Source organism: Capra hircus, chromosome 16, assembly GCF_001704415.2.
Source record: "Capra hircus breed San Clemente chromosome 16, ASM170441v1, whole genome shotgun sequence".
NCBI classification, from domain to species: Eukaryota; Metazoa; Chordata; class Mammalia; order Artiodactyla; family Bovidae; genus Capra; species Capra hircus.
This window is the reverse complement of record NC_030823.1, coordinates 45,529,987-45,547,183: the sequence shown is the minus strand read 5'-3', so window position 1 is coordinate 45,547,183 and position 17,197 is coordinate 45,529,987. Positions and strand designations below refer to the sequence as shown.

The window sequence follows — 17,197 nt, the reverse complement described above, 5'->3', positions numbered from 1 at the left end:
ACGGTCACCCAGGCACCATGATGGGCGGCATAAATGAATGAACCCACCCACTCAAGGGCGTACTTCCTAAAAACTGTCATCCTGGCTCAGCTCCCAGGCACCTGTTCAGCTAGCCTGCACAGACTTTGTTGTTAAGAGGACAAGTCAGGACACGGCCCTGATGGGGCTTGGCAAAGGCAGCCTGCCACTTGAGCCCACAGAGACCCCCTGTCAGAGGCCAAGTGCCCTCGGTTCCTTCCCGGGGGCCTTCCTAATATGCGGATGGATTCTCACTAAAGGCACTAGTGGCCCCACCTTTATGCAAAAGAGAAGAACATTCCAGACTGATTAAGAACATCCCAGCCTGACCAGCACCACAGCCCCCGGTTCCACAGGGAGGCAGGCACCCAGCCCGGGAGGAAGTGGCAAGGCTACCCTCAGCTGGGCCATCAGGATGCCTGGAGCCTGGAGCTGGCAGGCAGGTGAGGGGCCCAGCCACCACACCACACTCACAACGTCTGCCTGGAGGGGAGTCAGGGCTGAGTCTGGGACGAAACGTCTCCCATGAGCCTCCCCACCCATACAGCCTGACAGGTCCCAGCCAGGATGGCAGACCTCCCCCAGCCCCTTGGCCGCTACAACAGCACACCAAGATTTGCCCGCAGCCCCTGGGGACAGGTCCTGTCTGGCAGGGCCGGGCCAACCTGCTCACCGCCGGGTCCCACACTGGGCATGTGTGTCAGACGCTGAGCTGACCCCCGGGGGATGCAGAGTGGACAGACGTCATCCCCACCCCACCCACCCAGGGCCCTGGTCCCCTCGCGTCAGCTGGGACCCCCTCCTCCGGCCCTCCCTGCTTCCCCTTCCCTGGGCCACAGGCCACTCAGGACGCGAACCACCTCAGAGGTCCTGGGCGCCCCAGACGCTCGGTCTGTTCTAGTCCCTCCCTCAACCTCAGGTTGGAAAGAAGGCCCCAAGGCCCCAGATGCCCACTCCAGCCCTGGCCTCCAGAGCCACATGCCGAGACCTGCCAGTCCCACCTGCCCTGGTGCTCGGGCCAGGGTCCCCCAGACACCCCCCACCCCGGCTGCCCCACAGTTTCCCCATGGCTCCCAACTCACAGCCTGGCCTTCCCCCCGAGTCGGGCCTGGTCAGCGCACCTCCGGAAGGCTGAGAGGGGCAAAGCTCGCCGGAGCAAGAGCATGGCGTCCACAGCCCCACAGTCCCTCCCGAAGCCACGACCAGATGGGGCTTAGAGAGGGCTCCCTGGCCTGCAGTGGTGCCCTTTGGACTCAGCTAGTCCCACATAGGGGCATCGCTGCCTCCCTAAGCAACCGTGGCTTCCATCTCCACATGGCAGGCTGGGCAACCCCCTCTCCAGATAAAAGGCGGTGCCCAGAAGCCCATCCCAACACTCCAAATACTGCAGGTTCCCTGACCTTTTTTTGTTCAAATTTTTGTTTTTTATTTTTAAGTTTTTTGGTTGTGTCACCAGGTTTGCAGAATCTTAGTTCCCCAACCAGGGGTTGAACCTAGACCCTCGGCAGTGTAAGTGCTGTGTCCTAACCACTGGGCGGCCAAGGAACTCCCTCCTTGACTTCTGAAACTCCTGTAAAATTTTAAGAAATTGGAGTAGAAAGAGATGTTGGAAGTTAGCCGGTTCAAGCCCCAACTTCTACCCGGGAGGAAGGGAGGAAGGGCGGCAGGCCGCCAATAGTCAGAACCAGAAGACACCAGGGGTACCGATCTGAGAAGGAAGGACAGGTTGGGGGAGGCAGCCTGCGGGCTCTATGAAGGTCAACAACTGCCCTCCCCACCTCCCCTATACACCAACCAGGTGATGATTGTGACCCCACACCAACAAGAGAAGCAGGCACCGTTTGCCCCAACAGGTTCTAAGTTCATTTGGCTTAAAGATACAACAGTCCTCAATGGAACAAATAGAGAATCCTGATACCAACCTGTACCTGAAGAACTTTCTAAATGATACATCTACCAACGGCATGGGGAGGATTCACATGGCATGTGATGCCAAGCACAGGACCATAAAACATGGGAAAATGGACTGAAACCCACAACTGAGACAAGGCTATCTAGAGAAGTGCTTTTAGACAAACCACAGAAGTTAAGACTGAAATGAAGCGTTGTTGGAGGGAAGACATGTTTCACATTTGGAGAATGAGCCACTAAATTATATGCAGCGTCAACTACTTAAAACCTGGAGAGAGCTACAAGCTAAACCCAGTGGAACTTAGATTTTTTTTTCTTAATTAGAGAAAAACAGAATTCAGGGAGGGGAGAAAATCTGTAAGAAATGATGCAAAATTAACTGTCTAAAACCCCTCCCACAGCTCAGTCCTGTCAGGGAGGCTGGACCAGGCCTCCACCGCCACTGGACTCCAGCCATGAGCAGACCTTTCCACAAACAGAACCATCTGATGCCAGTTTAGCTATATGAGTGAACAATTTTGAAGCTGAACAACCATAAGTTGCTATTTCCTTTCTATTAAATTAACCAAGAACCATTTAAAATGACAAAACCAGATGTCTGGAAAGGTTCATAGCAACATTATTCATAATAACCGAAAGGTGGAAACCCAGGTATCCATCATCGGATAAATAACATATGGTCCATCAACACAATGGACCATTCAGTTCGGTTCAGTTCAGTCACTCAGTTGTGTCCAACTCTTTGCGACCCCATGAATCACAGCACACCAGGCCTCCCTGTCCGTCACCAACTCCCTGAGTTCACTCAGACTCACATCCATTGAGTCAGTGATGCCATCCAGCCATCTCATCCTCTGTCGTCCCCTTCTCCTCCTGTCTCCAATCCCTCCCAGCATCAGAGTCTTTTCCAATGAGTCAACTCTTCGCATGAGGTAGCCAAAGTACTAGAGTTTCAGCTTTAGCATCATTCCTTCCGAAGAAATCCCAGGGTTGATCTCCTTTAGAATGGACTGGTTGGATCTCCTTGCACTCCAAGGGACTCTCAAGAGTCTTCTCCAACACCACAGTTCAGAAGCATCAATTCTTCGGCACTCAGCTTTCTTCACAGTCCAACTCTCACATCCATATATGACTACTGGAAAAACCATAGCTTTGACTAGATGGACCTTTGTTGGCAAAGTAATGTCTCTGCTTTTCAATATGCTGTCTAGGTTGGTCATAACTATTCTTCCAAGGAGTAAGCATCTTTTAATTTCATGGCTACAGCCACCATCTGCAGTGATTTTGGAGCCCAAAAAAATAAACTCTGACACTGTTTCCACTGTTTCTCCATCTATTTGCCATGAAGTGATGGGACCAGATGCCATGATCTTCGTTTTCTGAACGTTGAGCTTTAAGCCAATTTTTTCACTCTCCTCTTTCACTTTCATCAAGAGGCTTTTTAGTTCCTCTTCACTTTCTGCCGTAAGGGTGGTGTCATCTGCATATCTGAGGTTATTGATATTTCTCCCAGCAATCTTGATTCCAGCTTGTGCTTATTCCAGCCCAGTGTTTCTCATGATGTACTCTGTATATAAGTTAAATAAGCAGGGTGACAATATACAGCCTTGACGTACTCCTTTTCCTATTTGGAACCAGTCTGTTGTTCCATGTCCAGTTCTAACTGTTGCTTCCCGACCTGCATACAGGTTTCTCAAGAGGCAAGTCAGGTGGTCTGGTATTCCCATCTCTTTCAGAATTTTCCACAGTTTATTGTGATCCACACAGTCAAAGACTTTGGCATAGTCAATAAAGCAGAAATAGATGTTTTTCTGGAACTCTCTTGCTTTTTCAATGATCCAGCGGATGCTGGCAATGGATCTCTGGTTCCTCTGCCTTTTTTAAAACCAGCTTGAACATCTGGAAGTTCACATGATTTGACCGTAAAAAGGAATGCAGTACTGATACACACCGATAAAAGGAATGTTCATGGGTTGAGGTCTGGGGAAGTCATTCTGGCTTATACATGAGTTACCTTGAATTCAATGCTGACTAAAATAGCCTGTCTGTGGTCTAGCAAACAAACACTGTGCATCTGCTCTAATTACTAAAGGAAAGGGTGCACTGACCAGAAGTAAAGAGTGTTCATGTTCAAAATAAAGCCTAGCGATTTCCCTGGTGGTCCAGTGGCTAAGACTCTGAGCTCTCAATTCCAGGGGTCTGGGTTTGATCCCTGGTGGGGGAACTAGATGGCACATGCTACAACGAAGAGTTCCAGTGCCGCGGCTGAAGATGGAAGATCCCGCTGGCTGCAGCTGAGACCCAGAGAAGTCAGATAAATAAAGAAAAAATAAGGATTAAACACCTCCTCCCTGGGACACCAATGCTCACTACTCCTTCAACAGTCAGACTCCCTTCCCAGGTGCCAAGGCCACACTGATGGCCTGGGTACGTGGGGATCTGGTTTTCTGAAACCGGAGGGAAGGTCTCCTTGACTTGATGTTCTCTGCACTGACAAGACAGAAAACTGTGCTGAAAATCCTGCTTCTCCGGAGCAGATCGTCAGAGCAAATCCTCTGGGCTACAGTCCTCAGTTTGGCTCACATCAAACTCTTTCCTATTCCTGTTATACACTGTTTAATATCAGTTACCTGCCTCAACAACACAATGTGGATGAACTCTGAAAACACACTGAGTGAAAGAAGCCAGTCATGCAGAAGAGCATTTCGTCTATGAGTCCACTGATCTAGAACACCCAGAACAGGCAGATCCTGGAGACACACAGACAGTAGACTGGCAGTTGCCAGGGGCTGGGAAAGGGAGGTAGGGAGTGAAAACACCCACGAGGTTGTGTCTGGGGTGCAGTTTGTGGGGAAATAACCACTATGTCCTTCAGCTCTCAAGGTCATCTGGAAATTGAAGTAGGTGGAGAAGGCAGCATGCTTCCTTCCACCTGCCCCACACCTGCCCAGGGAGTAGGGGCTACACCCGAGTCGCCAAGGAGCAAGGCAGGAAGTGACAGACAAGGTCCTGGAGCTCAGAGAATCAACTGGCCCAACTGATGGTAGGCACCCAGGAGAGAAGGTGAGCAGAGGGCTGAATGGCTTTTCCTAGAACTGGAGGCCAGTTTCCTCCCACGGCTTCCCTGGTGCCTCAGATGGTAGAATCTGCCTGCAATGTGAGAGACCTGGGTTCGATCCCTCAGTTGGGAAGATCCCCTGGAGAAGGGAGTGGCAACCCACTCCAGTATTCTTACCTGGAAAACCCCGTGAACAGAGGAACCTGGAGGGCTACAGTTCACGAGGTCTCACAGAGTCAGAAACGACGGAGTGACTAACACTTTCACTTTCCTCCCACGGAAGCCCACCTCCAAGGGCAGAGAAAGCTGGGAGGGGCAGAGATATACTCTGGGGACATAAAGAACTCCTAACGGTGAGAAAACCAAAGCTGCAATTTTTTTAAATGGGCAAAAGACCTGAGCAGACACATGGCTAAACAAGATACGTAGGTGACAAACACAAATATGAAATGATGCTCGACACTGTTAGACATTAGGAAACTGCAGATAAACACCACCGTGAGATCCTCTCACACCTCAGCACGGCTAAAACTGAAAAGCCCGACTGTACCAAGTGCTGGTAAGGCTGTGGAGAAGCCGGGACTCCCAGGCGCTGCTGAAAACGAGCAGGAACAAACACGAAATGCACAACCACCTGGCGAGACCGTCTGGCAGCTTCTCAAACAGCTAACCCTACAGCTACCATCCCACCCAACGCTGTCCCCTGAGTATGTCCCCTCAGAGGCCCCAACACCACTGCTCGTGGCAGCGTTTCCTGTAACGGCCCACAGCTGGACACGACTCAAATGCCCATCCCCAGGTGAACGAACGGACAGACCAAGGTCCACCCACCCGTGCAAGGGAATGCTACTTGGCAATAAAAGGAATGAATTCTGGTCCTTACAGCAACGTGGGGGAATCTCAAAATGATCACACCAAGCGAAAGAGGGCAGGGCAGACAGAAAAGAGCTCTGACTGCATGGCTCCACTTCTACAACACTCTCGATTCAGTTCAGTTGCTCAGTCATGTCCAACTCTTTGCGACCGCATGGACTGCAGCACACTAGGCTTCCCTGTCCATCACCAACTTCCAGAGCTTGCTCAAACTCATGTCCATCAAGTCAGCGATGCCATCCCACCATTGCATCCTCTGTCGTCGCTTCTCCTCCTGCCTTTAATCTTTCCCAGCATCAGCATCTTTTCAAATGAGTCAGTTCTTCCTATAAGGTGGCCAAAGTTGGGCCATCAAAGTTCAACCAAAGTTGAACTTCAGCTTCAGCATTAGACCTTCCAATGACTATTCAGGACTGATTTCCTTTAGGATGGACTAGTTGGATCTCCTTGCTGTCCAAGGGACTCTCAAAAGTCTTCTCCAACACCACAGTTCAAAAGCATTAATTCTTCAGTGCTCAGCTTTCTTTATGGTCCAACTCTCACATCCATACATGACAACTGGAAAAACACAGCTCTGACTAGACAGACCTTTGTTGGCAAAGTAATGTCTCTGCTGCTATTTAATATGCTGTGTAGGCTTGTCATACCTTTTCTTCCAAGGAGCAAGCGTCTCTTAATTTCATGGCTGCAATCACCATCGGCAGTGATTTTGGAGCCCCAAAATACAAAGTCTGTCACTGTTTCCATTGTTTCCCCATCTGTTTGCCATAAAGTAATGGGACCGGAAGCCATGATCTTCGTTTTTTGAATGTTGAGTTTTAAGCCAGCTTTTTCACTCTCCTCTTTCACTTTCCTCTTTAACATTCTAGAAGATGCAAACTAATCTACAGGGACAGTGAGTCAGTGGCTGCCTAGGAAGGAGGGCGGGATTATCAGGAGATGAGGAGAAACTCTTAAAATGATGGCTGTGCTCATGACCTCGATTATGGTGATGATTTTTCAAGTGTTTACATATGCCCAAATGGATCAAGCCACTCACTTTAAATGTGTACAGTTACATAAATTATATGTCAATAATGAAATAAATAAATACCCCACCCACCCACCCTGACAGCTGCTGTGTGAAGAATCACGTGGTGGTGGCAAACACCTGGGGGTTCTTCTCAGTCACTGAATCTACGAGAGTTTACTGGCACTCAGTCCATCTCCAAGAGTGTCTCAGCCACCAGCTTCAGGACCACAAGCAGGAAGGAGGCGGCCAGGCTGCCCGGACCTCCAGGTACGGCCTCACTAACAGCCCTACCAGGCCAGATTGCCAGGCACCACCAGGCAGCAATCACAGCCCTCTCAGCCCACGGGATCCACAGTGGAGCCCTCAGGAGCAGCCCAGCAGGCCCTGAGGACTTCCCCAGAGTCAGGCAGAATATGGCCAGTGGTCCACACGGTGACACCCAGTCTCACTGTGGAAGGGGCTCCCAGACATCCTTGAGAATAGAGGAGGATGCCCTCCAAAGACACTGTCCTGGAGGTCTGGGAGGTGCGGAAGCTGGAGTAGACCATGAAGGGGCTAAGGACAGAACAAGGGCAACTGTCTCAACCTCTAGAACCCCAGCCCTGCCCAATATCCTGGGCATCGAACAGCCCATCCTGCTGGACATCACCTGCAGACCGCATCAGCAGATGGCCCCCCCAGAAAGCCAGTGTGGAAATTCCAAGGGCAAGCTGGCCCGGGAGACGCAGTCAGGGTTCAAGCCGTGGCTCTGCCACACCAGCCACTTGCCCCTAAGTCAGCCATTGCCCCTCTGGACTCTGTTTCCTCACCTGTAACCTGGAGGGTCCATGGAGAGCTGAGAGTTCCTCGAAGCTGTGACACTCTAAGAGGACTTCCAGGACCTAGGAGAAGCCAAGTACACTGGCTTCTGGCTCCTGGGCTGGCCAGAGGACACAACCAACAGAGGCACTGATAGCAGAACAGTGACAAGCCACCAACTGGAAGAAAATATTTATAAATCACGTGTCTGATAAAGGACTTGTATCCAATAACCAACAATCCAGCATGGAAATGAGCAGAAGATCTGAAGGGACGCTTCATAAACGAAGACACACAGATAGCAAATAAGCACATGAGAAAGATGCCTGTGTCACAGGTTACTAGGGAATCGCACACTCAAATGACAACAAGCTACACTCACACTCACCCTACCAGCCAAGATCCCGATGTGACAACGCCAGACACTGGCAAGGACACAGAGTGGCAGGAGCTCCCAGTAAACCCTGAAGGACACAACGTGGTGTGGGCATGGTAGAAGAGTGTAGAGACCTCCCACAAAACTAGGAATTCAATGCACTCTCTTCCATATTAACTATCTAATAACAAAAGTAAAAAGCAGGCTGAGCACCAAAAAACTGATACTTTCAAACTGTGGTGCTGGAGAACACTCTTGAGAGTCCCTTGCATAGCAAGGAGATCACACCGGTCAGTCCTAAAGGAAATCAACCCTGAATATTCATTGGAAGAACTGATACTGAAGCTGAAGCTCCAATATTTTGGCCACCTGATGCAAAGAGCTGACTCATTAGACAAGACCCTGATGCTTCAAAAGATCGAAGGTAGGAAGAAAAGGGAGTGACAGAGAATGAAATGGTTGGATGGCATTATCGACTCAACGAACATGAATATGAGCAAACTTCGGGAGATGGTGAAGGACAAGGAAGCCTAGTGTGCTGCAGTCCATGGGGTTGCAAAGAGTCTGTTATGACTGAGCAACTGAATAACAACAGCAAAAAACTTAGTAGGTACATGGGAACAATCACAAGCAAAATCAAGTCCACAAATTATCACTGCTATGGCTGAGATAAGACTATCCCCACTAGGAATTCCCTGGCAGTCCAGCAATTAGGACTCAGGTGGCTCAGACTGTAAAAATTCTGCCTGCCACGCAGGAGACCCAGGGTCTCCTGGGTCAGAAGATCCCCTGGAGAAGGGAATGGCAACCCACTTCAGTATTCTTGCCTGGAGAATTCCATGGACAGAGGAGCCTGGCGGGCTACAGTCCATGGCGGGCTAAACACAAAGAGTTGGACACAACTGACTAACTAACACACTTACTTTTTCACTCTCACTGCCAAGGGCAAAGGTTCAATCCCCGGTCAGGGAACTAAGATCCCACAAATCAAGAGGTAAGACTGTTCCTCCTACTTCTTAGATGACACAGGCCACTTAGACCAGCTCCTTACTGGGCTAAGAGCCCCTCTGTTATGACAAGATGGGACCAGCCTGTCATTATAGGAAGCACAGAATGACAATCAAATAGGATCCGGTCTCCTCAGACACCACAGGGCACCAAAAGCCATTCAGCTGTTGGAGTTCCAACATCTGCGCACCTGTCCCCCAGCTTCAGGGGTCAGTGTCCAGAGTGATGCCCAAGCAGCAACACTGTCATGGTGGTCAGTATGGCTCTTGAGCTGGACCATGAACATCCACATGCTGAAGGTCACCAGGACCAGAGGCACCAAGAAGCAAGTGCAGGAGTTCTGAAGCTGGACCCCTGCCACTCCCCCAAACAAAATTATTTTCCCAGCCAAGAAAAAAAAAAGTCTGAGTGCCAAACACAAGCCTGAAGTTCTGGTCACCAATTATAGGGTTGGGGTGGGGGTGTTATGCCCACCACCAAGCAGTTCTCTGACCCCAGCTGGGTGTCTTACAAGTCAACTTGATTCTGACTCTCTGCCTGGATGCAGGTCAGAAACCAGTATGCAGGTCAAGAAGCAACAGTTGGAATGGGACATGGAACAACGGAGTGGTTCCAAACTGCGAAAGTAGTATGTCAAGGCTGCATACTGTCACTTGCTTATTTAACTTCTATGCAGAGTACAACATGTGATATGCCAGGCTAGATGGAATCAAGATTGCAGGAAGAAATAACAACCTCAGATATGCAGATGACATGACTCTAATGGCAGAAAACAAAGAGGGACTGAGAAGCCTCTTGATGAGGATGAAAGAGGAGAGTGAAAACGCTGACTTAAAACTCAACATTTAAAAAATGAAGATCATGCCATCTGATCCCATCACTTCATTGCCTATAGATGGGGAAACAATGGAAACAGTGGCAGATTTTCTTTTCTTGGGCTCCAAAATCACTGTGGACAGGGACTGCAGCCATGAAATTCAAAGACGCTTGGTCATTGGAAGAAAAGCTATGACAAACCTACACAGCATATTAAAAAGCAGAGATAACACTTTGCTGACTAGTCTAGTCAAAGTTATGGCTTTTCCAGAAGTCATGTATGGATGTGAGAGTTGAACAATAAAGAAAGCTGACCACCAAAGAATTGATGCTTCTGAACTGTGGTGTTGGAGAAGATTCTTGAGAGTCCCCTGGACTGCAAGGAGATCAAATCAGTCAATCCTAAAGAAAATCAACCCTGAATAGTCATTGGAAGGACTGATGCTGAAGCTGAAGCTCCAAAATTCTGGCCACCAGATGAGAAGAACTGACTCATTTGAAAAGACCCTGATGCTGGGAAAGATTGAGAGTAGGAGGAAAAGGGAGCAACAGAGGATGAGACGGTTGGATGGCATCACTGACTCAATGGACATGAGTTTGAGCAAACTCCAGGAGATAGTGAAGGACAAGGGAGCCTAGCATGCTGCAGTCCATGGGGTTGTAAAGAGTCGGACACAACTGAGCAACTGAAAAACAACAACCTGGAGACAGCATCAGACCCCACCCGCCACCTTCCCAGACCAATCCCAAGTCCAGGCTGTCATTTGTGTTACTGACTGACCAGTTACAGAGTTTCCACCAAATTCCTTCTTGGGTTTGATTAATCTGCTGCAGAGGCTCACAAAGCTCAGGAGACCCATTCACTCATGAGATCACCATCTTACTACAAAGGACATTAAAGGATACATGAGTCATCAGCCAGATGAAGAGACAGGTAGGGCAGAAGCATGCGGGAGGCACAGAGCATCCACCTGCTCTCATGGTATGACGAGATTTAGGACAAACCTGAATCTCTACAGGCTCTCCAGCCCAGCTCCCTGAACCCCATCCTTTTGGGCTTTTATGGGGACTTCACAACAAAAGCCTGATTGATCCCATCACTGGTCACTGATTCAATCACCGATTCACCCAGCAGCCCCTCTCCCCTCCCTGGAGGTCAGGGGGCTGGGATTGAAGTTTCAAGCCTATGATCACATGGCTAGCTTCCACCCTTAGGTACTTTCTGAAAGTCACCTCGTTAACATAAGCTCCGGTGTGGTTGAAAGGGGGTTGTTACCAATATTAAGACACCTTTATCACTCCCATCATTTAGGAAATGCCAAGGGTTTTAGACTCTGCCAGAAACAGGGATGTAGACCAATTATGTATTTCTTATTATAAATAACAATATCACAAAGCCACACCTGAATGAACACAGCACCAGAGTAGCAAAGAAAGACAAACAAAAAAGTGTGGTGTTTACTACAATGGATGTTCCCCACCCCAGCTCATCCTGATCAGTTACAAGGCTAAGGTTTCCACCTGCTAAGTCCCCAGAAGGCAATGGAATATGTAGTTGGCTCCAGAAGAGGCTGAAACCTGAAGCCTGGACTTTGAATAGGTGGAGAGGCATGGCCGGCCCATACCCAGCGCCCCCCAACCCACCCCCACCGTCCAGTGGCCCAAATGTGTAAGGACAGGCCAGAACTGGTCGGGGGACCAGATCCCTACCCTCAGGTGTTCCCCAGCCCCCATTCCTGGGTGCCAGACAGGCACACACACCAGGAGCCCTTTGGGTACCCACCAAATTCTATAGGGGGAAAACAGGCTCCCCAGACCCCAGGGCAGTCTTACAAGCACTTGGTCAGTGAGCACAACAGCCTGGCCTTTGGGGCACCGGAAGTGTGCTTTTCTTTAGGCACCTGAGGTGCAGAGAAGCTCTCGGCCTTACGCTGAGTATGGGAGATAAATTACACCTGAGCCTTTTAATCCTAAAGGAATTCAGTCCTGAATACTCATTGGAAGGACTGATGCTGAAGCTGAAGTCCAATACTCTGGATACCTGACGCAAAGAACTGACTCATTGGAAAAGATCCTGATGCTGGGAAAGATTGAAGGCAGAGGAGAAGAGCGTGACAGAGGATAAGATGGTTGGATGGCATCATCGACTCAGTGGACGTGAACTTGGGCAAGCTCCAGGAGATGGTGATGGACGGGAAGCCAGCTGTGCTGCAGTCCATGGGATTGCAAAGAGCCAGACATGACTTGGCAACTGAACAATAACAAGCCTTTTAATTCCACCCACTTATAAACCGAAATTAAGCAATAGCCATTTCCAGAGCACCTGGCAGGTTAGCGCTGTCTCCATCAACCAGTTCCACGCTTTAGCAGCATCTAGCCTAGTCAGGGCAGGTCAAGGCAGGCAATGAGGCATCCGGTGCCCATTGTGCTGACCTTGAATGGGAAATTCAAGGTCATTTCTGCCCTCAGTCTCCCCGTTGGTAAAGCAAGGGTGATTCCTACATCCCCTGGGGCTGAGAGCTAAGCAAGTAAGCACGTAGGGTGCAGGAAGCAGATGGGAACACAGTGTCAGTTCAGGAAGTGGATGCTGCCTCCAGGGCACATGGCTGCAACCCCATAGCTGGTGGGATGCTCTGCTCCCAGCACAGCCAGGAGGAGGGACAGTTAGCCTCTGAAGGAAGTTCTCTCTCCTGGACACGTCCACTCCCAGTCTGACAGCTGCATCCCATCTTTCGACTTCTCTGACACTCCACCACCTGCAGCTTCCCAACTCTCCAGGTTTCTTTTTTGGTTTGCTTGTTTTGTTTTTTCCATCTTTTTTCTTCTATTTTTTATTTTATTTTTAATTGGAGGAAAACTGCTTTACAATATTGTGTTAGTTTCTGCCATCCATCAACATGAATCAGCCATAGGTTATACATATGTCCCCTCCCTCGCACCTCCGACCCCACTGTACCCCTCTCAGGTTGTCACAGAACACCAGGTTTGAATTCCCTGCATCACATGGCAAACTCCCACTGGCTAGCCATTTTAAATATGGTAATATACATGTTTCAACATCACTCTTTCAATTCATCCCACCCTCTCCTTTCCACACTGGGTCCACAAGTGTGTTCTCTGTGTCTGCATCTCCACTGCTGCCCTGCAAATAGGTTCATCAGTACCATCTTTCTAGGTTCCATATGTGTGTGTTAAGCCACGATATTTGTTTTTCTCTTTCTGACTTATTTCACCCTGTATAAAATGCTCTAGGTTCATCCACCTCATTAGAATTGACTTAAATGTGTTCCTTTTTATGGCTGAATAATATTGCACTGTATATATGTACCACAGTTTCTTTATCTACTCATCTGTCAATGGACATTTAGGATGCTTCCATGTCCCAGCTATTATAAATAGTGCTGCAGTGAACTCTGGGGTACATGTGTCTTTTTCAATTACGGTATTCTCAGAGTTTATGTCCAGCAGTCAGATTGCTGGGTCATGAGGTAGTTCTATCCCTAGTTTTTGAAGCACTCTCCATACAGTATTCCACAGTGACTGTACCAATTTACATTCCCACCAACAGTGCAAGAAGGTTCCCTTTTCTCCACATCCTCACCAGCATTTATTGTTTGTAGATTTTTTTGATGACGGCCATTATGACAGGTGTGAGGTGATATCTCACTGTAACTTTGATCTGCATTTCTCTAATAATGAGTGATGCTAAGCATCTTTTCATATGTTTATTAGCCACTTGCATGTCTTCTTTGGAGAAATGTTTTTTTTAGATCTCCTGCCCAATTTTTGATTGGGCTGTTGGTTTTTCTGGTATTGAGCTGTATGAACTGCTTGTATATTTTAGAGATTAATCCTTTGTCAGTGGTTTCATCTGCTATTATTTCCTCCCATTCTGAGGGTTGTCTTTTCACCTTCCAACTCTCAACGTTTGAAACACGGCTTAGATGGCCAGTCATGCCAGCTGGCCCCTGGCCTGCCACAAACCTGAACCTCTGTGCCCTGAGGGGTCAGATTCAGGGTACCAAGGGGGCTGGATTGTGTGGCCTGGCCCTGGGAAGGTCCCCAGCAGAGACCTGTCCCTTGGGAGGCCTGGAGAGCAAGAGCCAGCCCCTGCCACGGACAGGCTGAAGTCACAGAACAACCCAGAGAACGGGGAGAGGGGGACCTGGAGGAAGGCGTAGAAAAGTCAGTGGGGGCAGGGGTAGCGCTCAGGGAGGCAAGTGGGAACAGAGAGATACAGACCTCAGAGACCTCATACACAGATCACACATAGACTGTCCTCTTCTCAAGGAACTGATGTACGATAACGTGTACACCACGTCCCACAGGGCAGGCCCTGTATTGTGGCTCATGGATTTCTGGGTTCTGTCCTCAGGGTCAGGGATCAACGAACCTGGGAAAGAGTTCAAAGCAAGCTGGGAGAAGCTGGAAGAAGCCGCAGGCGAACAGTCGGGAGGTTTGTGGTTTCAGCGCACCACTAATCAGCCTGTGACCTTGACCAGTAACCTGGCCACTCAGCACCTATCTCTCAGTCTATGAAAAGGCATATCCACAGGCAGAAGAATTAAACTGGACCCTTACCTCACACCATCTCTGAGGAAGAACTGGAAAAAGGTCCAAGCCCTAATCTAAGAGCCAAAACCGTAAAACACTTCAGGGAAAAACACAGGGAAGCTCTGGGACTTGGGTTTGGCAGTGCCCTCTTAGAGAGGGCAACGGAAGCACAAGCAGCAACAGCAGCAACAAAGAGAAACATCAGAACTGTAAAGCTTCTGCGCTGCAAGAGATAATAATCAAAAGTAAAAAGACAACCTCTGCAACCCGTACACTTGAGAAGAGATCTGTATCTACAGTACAGAAGGAGGGACTTCCCTGCAGTCCAGTGTTTAGGACTGTGTGTTTTCACTGCCCAGGGCCCAGGTTCAGTTCCTGGTCAGGAAAGGAACTAAGACCCTGCCAGACAACACAGCAGAGCCAAAAAAAAAAAAAAAAAAAATACAGAAGGGACGCCTACAACTCAATAATAAAAACACAAGCCAACTGAAAAAATAGGCAACAGACCTGAATAGACAATTCCCCAAATGTACAAATGGCTGATAAGTGCATGAAAAAGTGTGTGTGCGTGCTCAGTCAGGTCCAACTCTTTGCCACCCCATGGACTGTAGCCTGCCAGGCACCTCTGTCCATAGGATCTCCCGGGCAAGAATATTGGAGTGGGTTGCCATTCCCTTCTCCTGGGGATCTTCCGATCCAGGGATTAAACCCCGGTCTCCTGCGTTGGCAGACAGGTTCCTTACCACTGAGCCCAAGGGAGTATCACTAATCAGGGAGATCCCCACTGAAACCTCAGTGAACCACCACTTACAACCGCCAGGGTGACTACAGGGTAGCTACATACAGCAAGTATTGGTGAGGATGTGCAGCCCATGAGAGTGAGAAGGAGGCAGCTGCTTTGGAAAACATTCTGGTAGCACCTCCAAAGATTAAACAGAGCAACCCTTTGACCCAAGAATGGAACTGCTGAGCTGCTTTCACTCGTGCCACCTCTGACATCAGTTGGGGGGGCTGACCCTCACACCAGCCATTTCTCCAACACTTGGCCGTTAGCCAGGCGCCTGCAATTGGGTTCATTCCTGACCCCTCCTAGGGCCTCCCCAAAGGCTCAGTGGTGAAGGATCTGCCTGCCGGTGCTGGAGACACAGGAGGCGTGAGCTCGACCCCTGGGTCGGGAAGGTCCCCTGGAGGAGGGCATGGCAACCCACCCCAGTATTCTTGCCTGGGAAATCCCAGGGACAGAGGAGCCTGGTGGGCCACAGTCCATGGGGTCACAAAGAGTTAGGACACTACTGAGCACATGACCCCTCCTCAGGCTGGATGGTTCACTGGAGCACCTCACAAGACTCAGGACTCAGGGTTATGGTTTTTGTTGTTGTTCAGTTGCTAAGTCACATCCGACTCTGCAACTCCATGGACTGCAGCGCACCTGGCTCTTCTGTCCTCTACTACCTCCTGGAGTTTGCTCAAATTCATGTCCATTGAGTCCATTCATGTCCATTAGATAGTGATGCTATATAAGCATCTCATCCTCTGCTGTCCCCTTCTCCTTTCGCCTCAATCTTTCCCAGCATCAGGAACTTTTCCAATGACTTGCCTCTTCACATCCGGTGGCCAAAGTACTAGAGCTTCAGCATCAGTCCTTCCAATGAATATTCAGGGTTGATTTCCTTTAGGATTGAATCTTCCTGCAATGCCAGAGACCAGGGTTCCATCCCTGAGTCAGGAACATCCCCTGGAGAAGAGAAAGGCAACCCACTCCAGTTCTTGCCTGGACAATCCCATGCACAGAGAAGCCTGGCAGGCTACAGTCCACAGGATCGCAAAGAGTCAGATACGGCTCAGCGATTAACCCTATACTATGCTCCAGTAAAGGACAGAAATAGCATCAACCTAAAAGAAGCAGAAGATATTAAGAAGATGTGGCAAGAATACACAGAACTGCACAAAAAGATCTTAATGACCCAGAGAGCCATGATGGTGTGATCACTCACCTAGAGGCAGACATCCTGGAATGCAAAGTCAGGTGGGCCTTCAGAAGCATCACTATGAACAAAGCTAGTGGAAGTGATGGAATTTCAGCTGAGCTATTTCAAATCCTAAAAGATGATGCTGTGATAGTGCTACACTCAATATGCCAGCAAATTTGGAAAACTCAGCGGTGGCCACAGGACTGGAAAAGGTGAGTCGTCATTCCAGTCCCAAAGAAAGGCAATGTCAAAGAATGTTCAAACTCCCCCACGATTGTACTCATCTCACAAGCTAGCAAATTAATGCTCAAAATTCTCCAAGCTAGGCTTCAACAGTACGTGAACCAAGAACTTCCAGATGTTCAAGCAGGATTTAGAAAAAGCAGAGGAACCAGAGGTCAAATTGCCAACAGCTGTTGGATCATAGAAAAAGCAAGAGAATTTCAGAAAAACATCTACTTCTGCTTCATTGACTACGCTAAAGCCTTTGACTGTGTGGATCACAACAAACTGTGGAAAATTCTTCAAGAGATGGGAATACCAGACCACCTGACCTGCCTCCTGAGAAATCTGTATGCAGGTCAAGAAGCAACAGTTAGAACGGGACACGGAACAATGGACTGGTTCAAACTTGGGAAAGGAGTACGTCAAGACTGTATATTGTCACCCTGCGTATTTAACTTATATGCAGAGTATATCATGCAAAATCCCATACTGGATGAAGTACAAGCTGGAATCAAGATTGCTGGGAGAAATATCAATGGTAACCTCAGATATGCAGATGACACCACCTTAATGACAGA

General features: G+C 49.0%; 1 protein-coding gene across 5 annotated transcripts in view; it reads right to left on the bottom strand.

Annotated features, from left to right (window-relative positions):
* The window catches only part of ACOT7 (acyl-CoA thioesterase 7), a 109,382-nt gene that overhangs the window by 68,526 nt on the left and 23,659 nt on the right, over positions 1-17,197 (bottom strand). Inside the window, exon 1 of one of the 5 annotated variants that reach the window (XM_018060442.1) lies at positions 7,682-7,716. The exons of 3 other annotated variants lie outside the window; for them this stretch is intronic. In XM_018060442.1, coding sequence (XP_017915931.1) covers positions 7,682-7,701 — 20 coding nt within the window. In that variant the 5' untranslated portion in view covers positions 7,702-7,716. Of the gene's footprint in view, positions 1-1,100; positions 1,216-7,681; positions 7,717-17,197 lie in introns of those variants that run through there. One more of the 5 variants, XM_018060441.1, reaches the window with a different exon arrangement.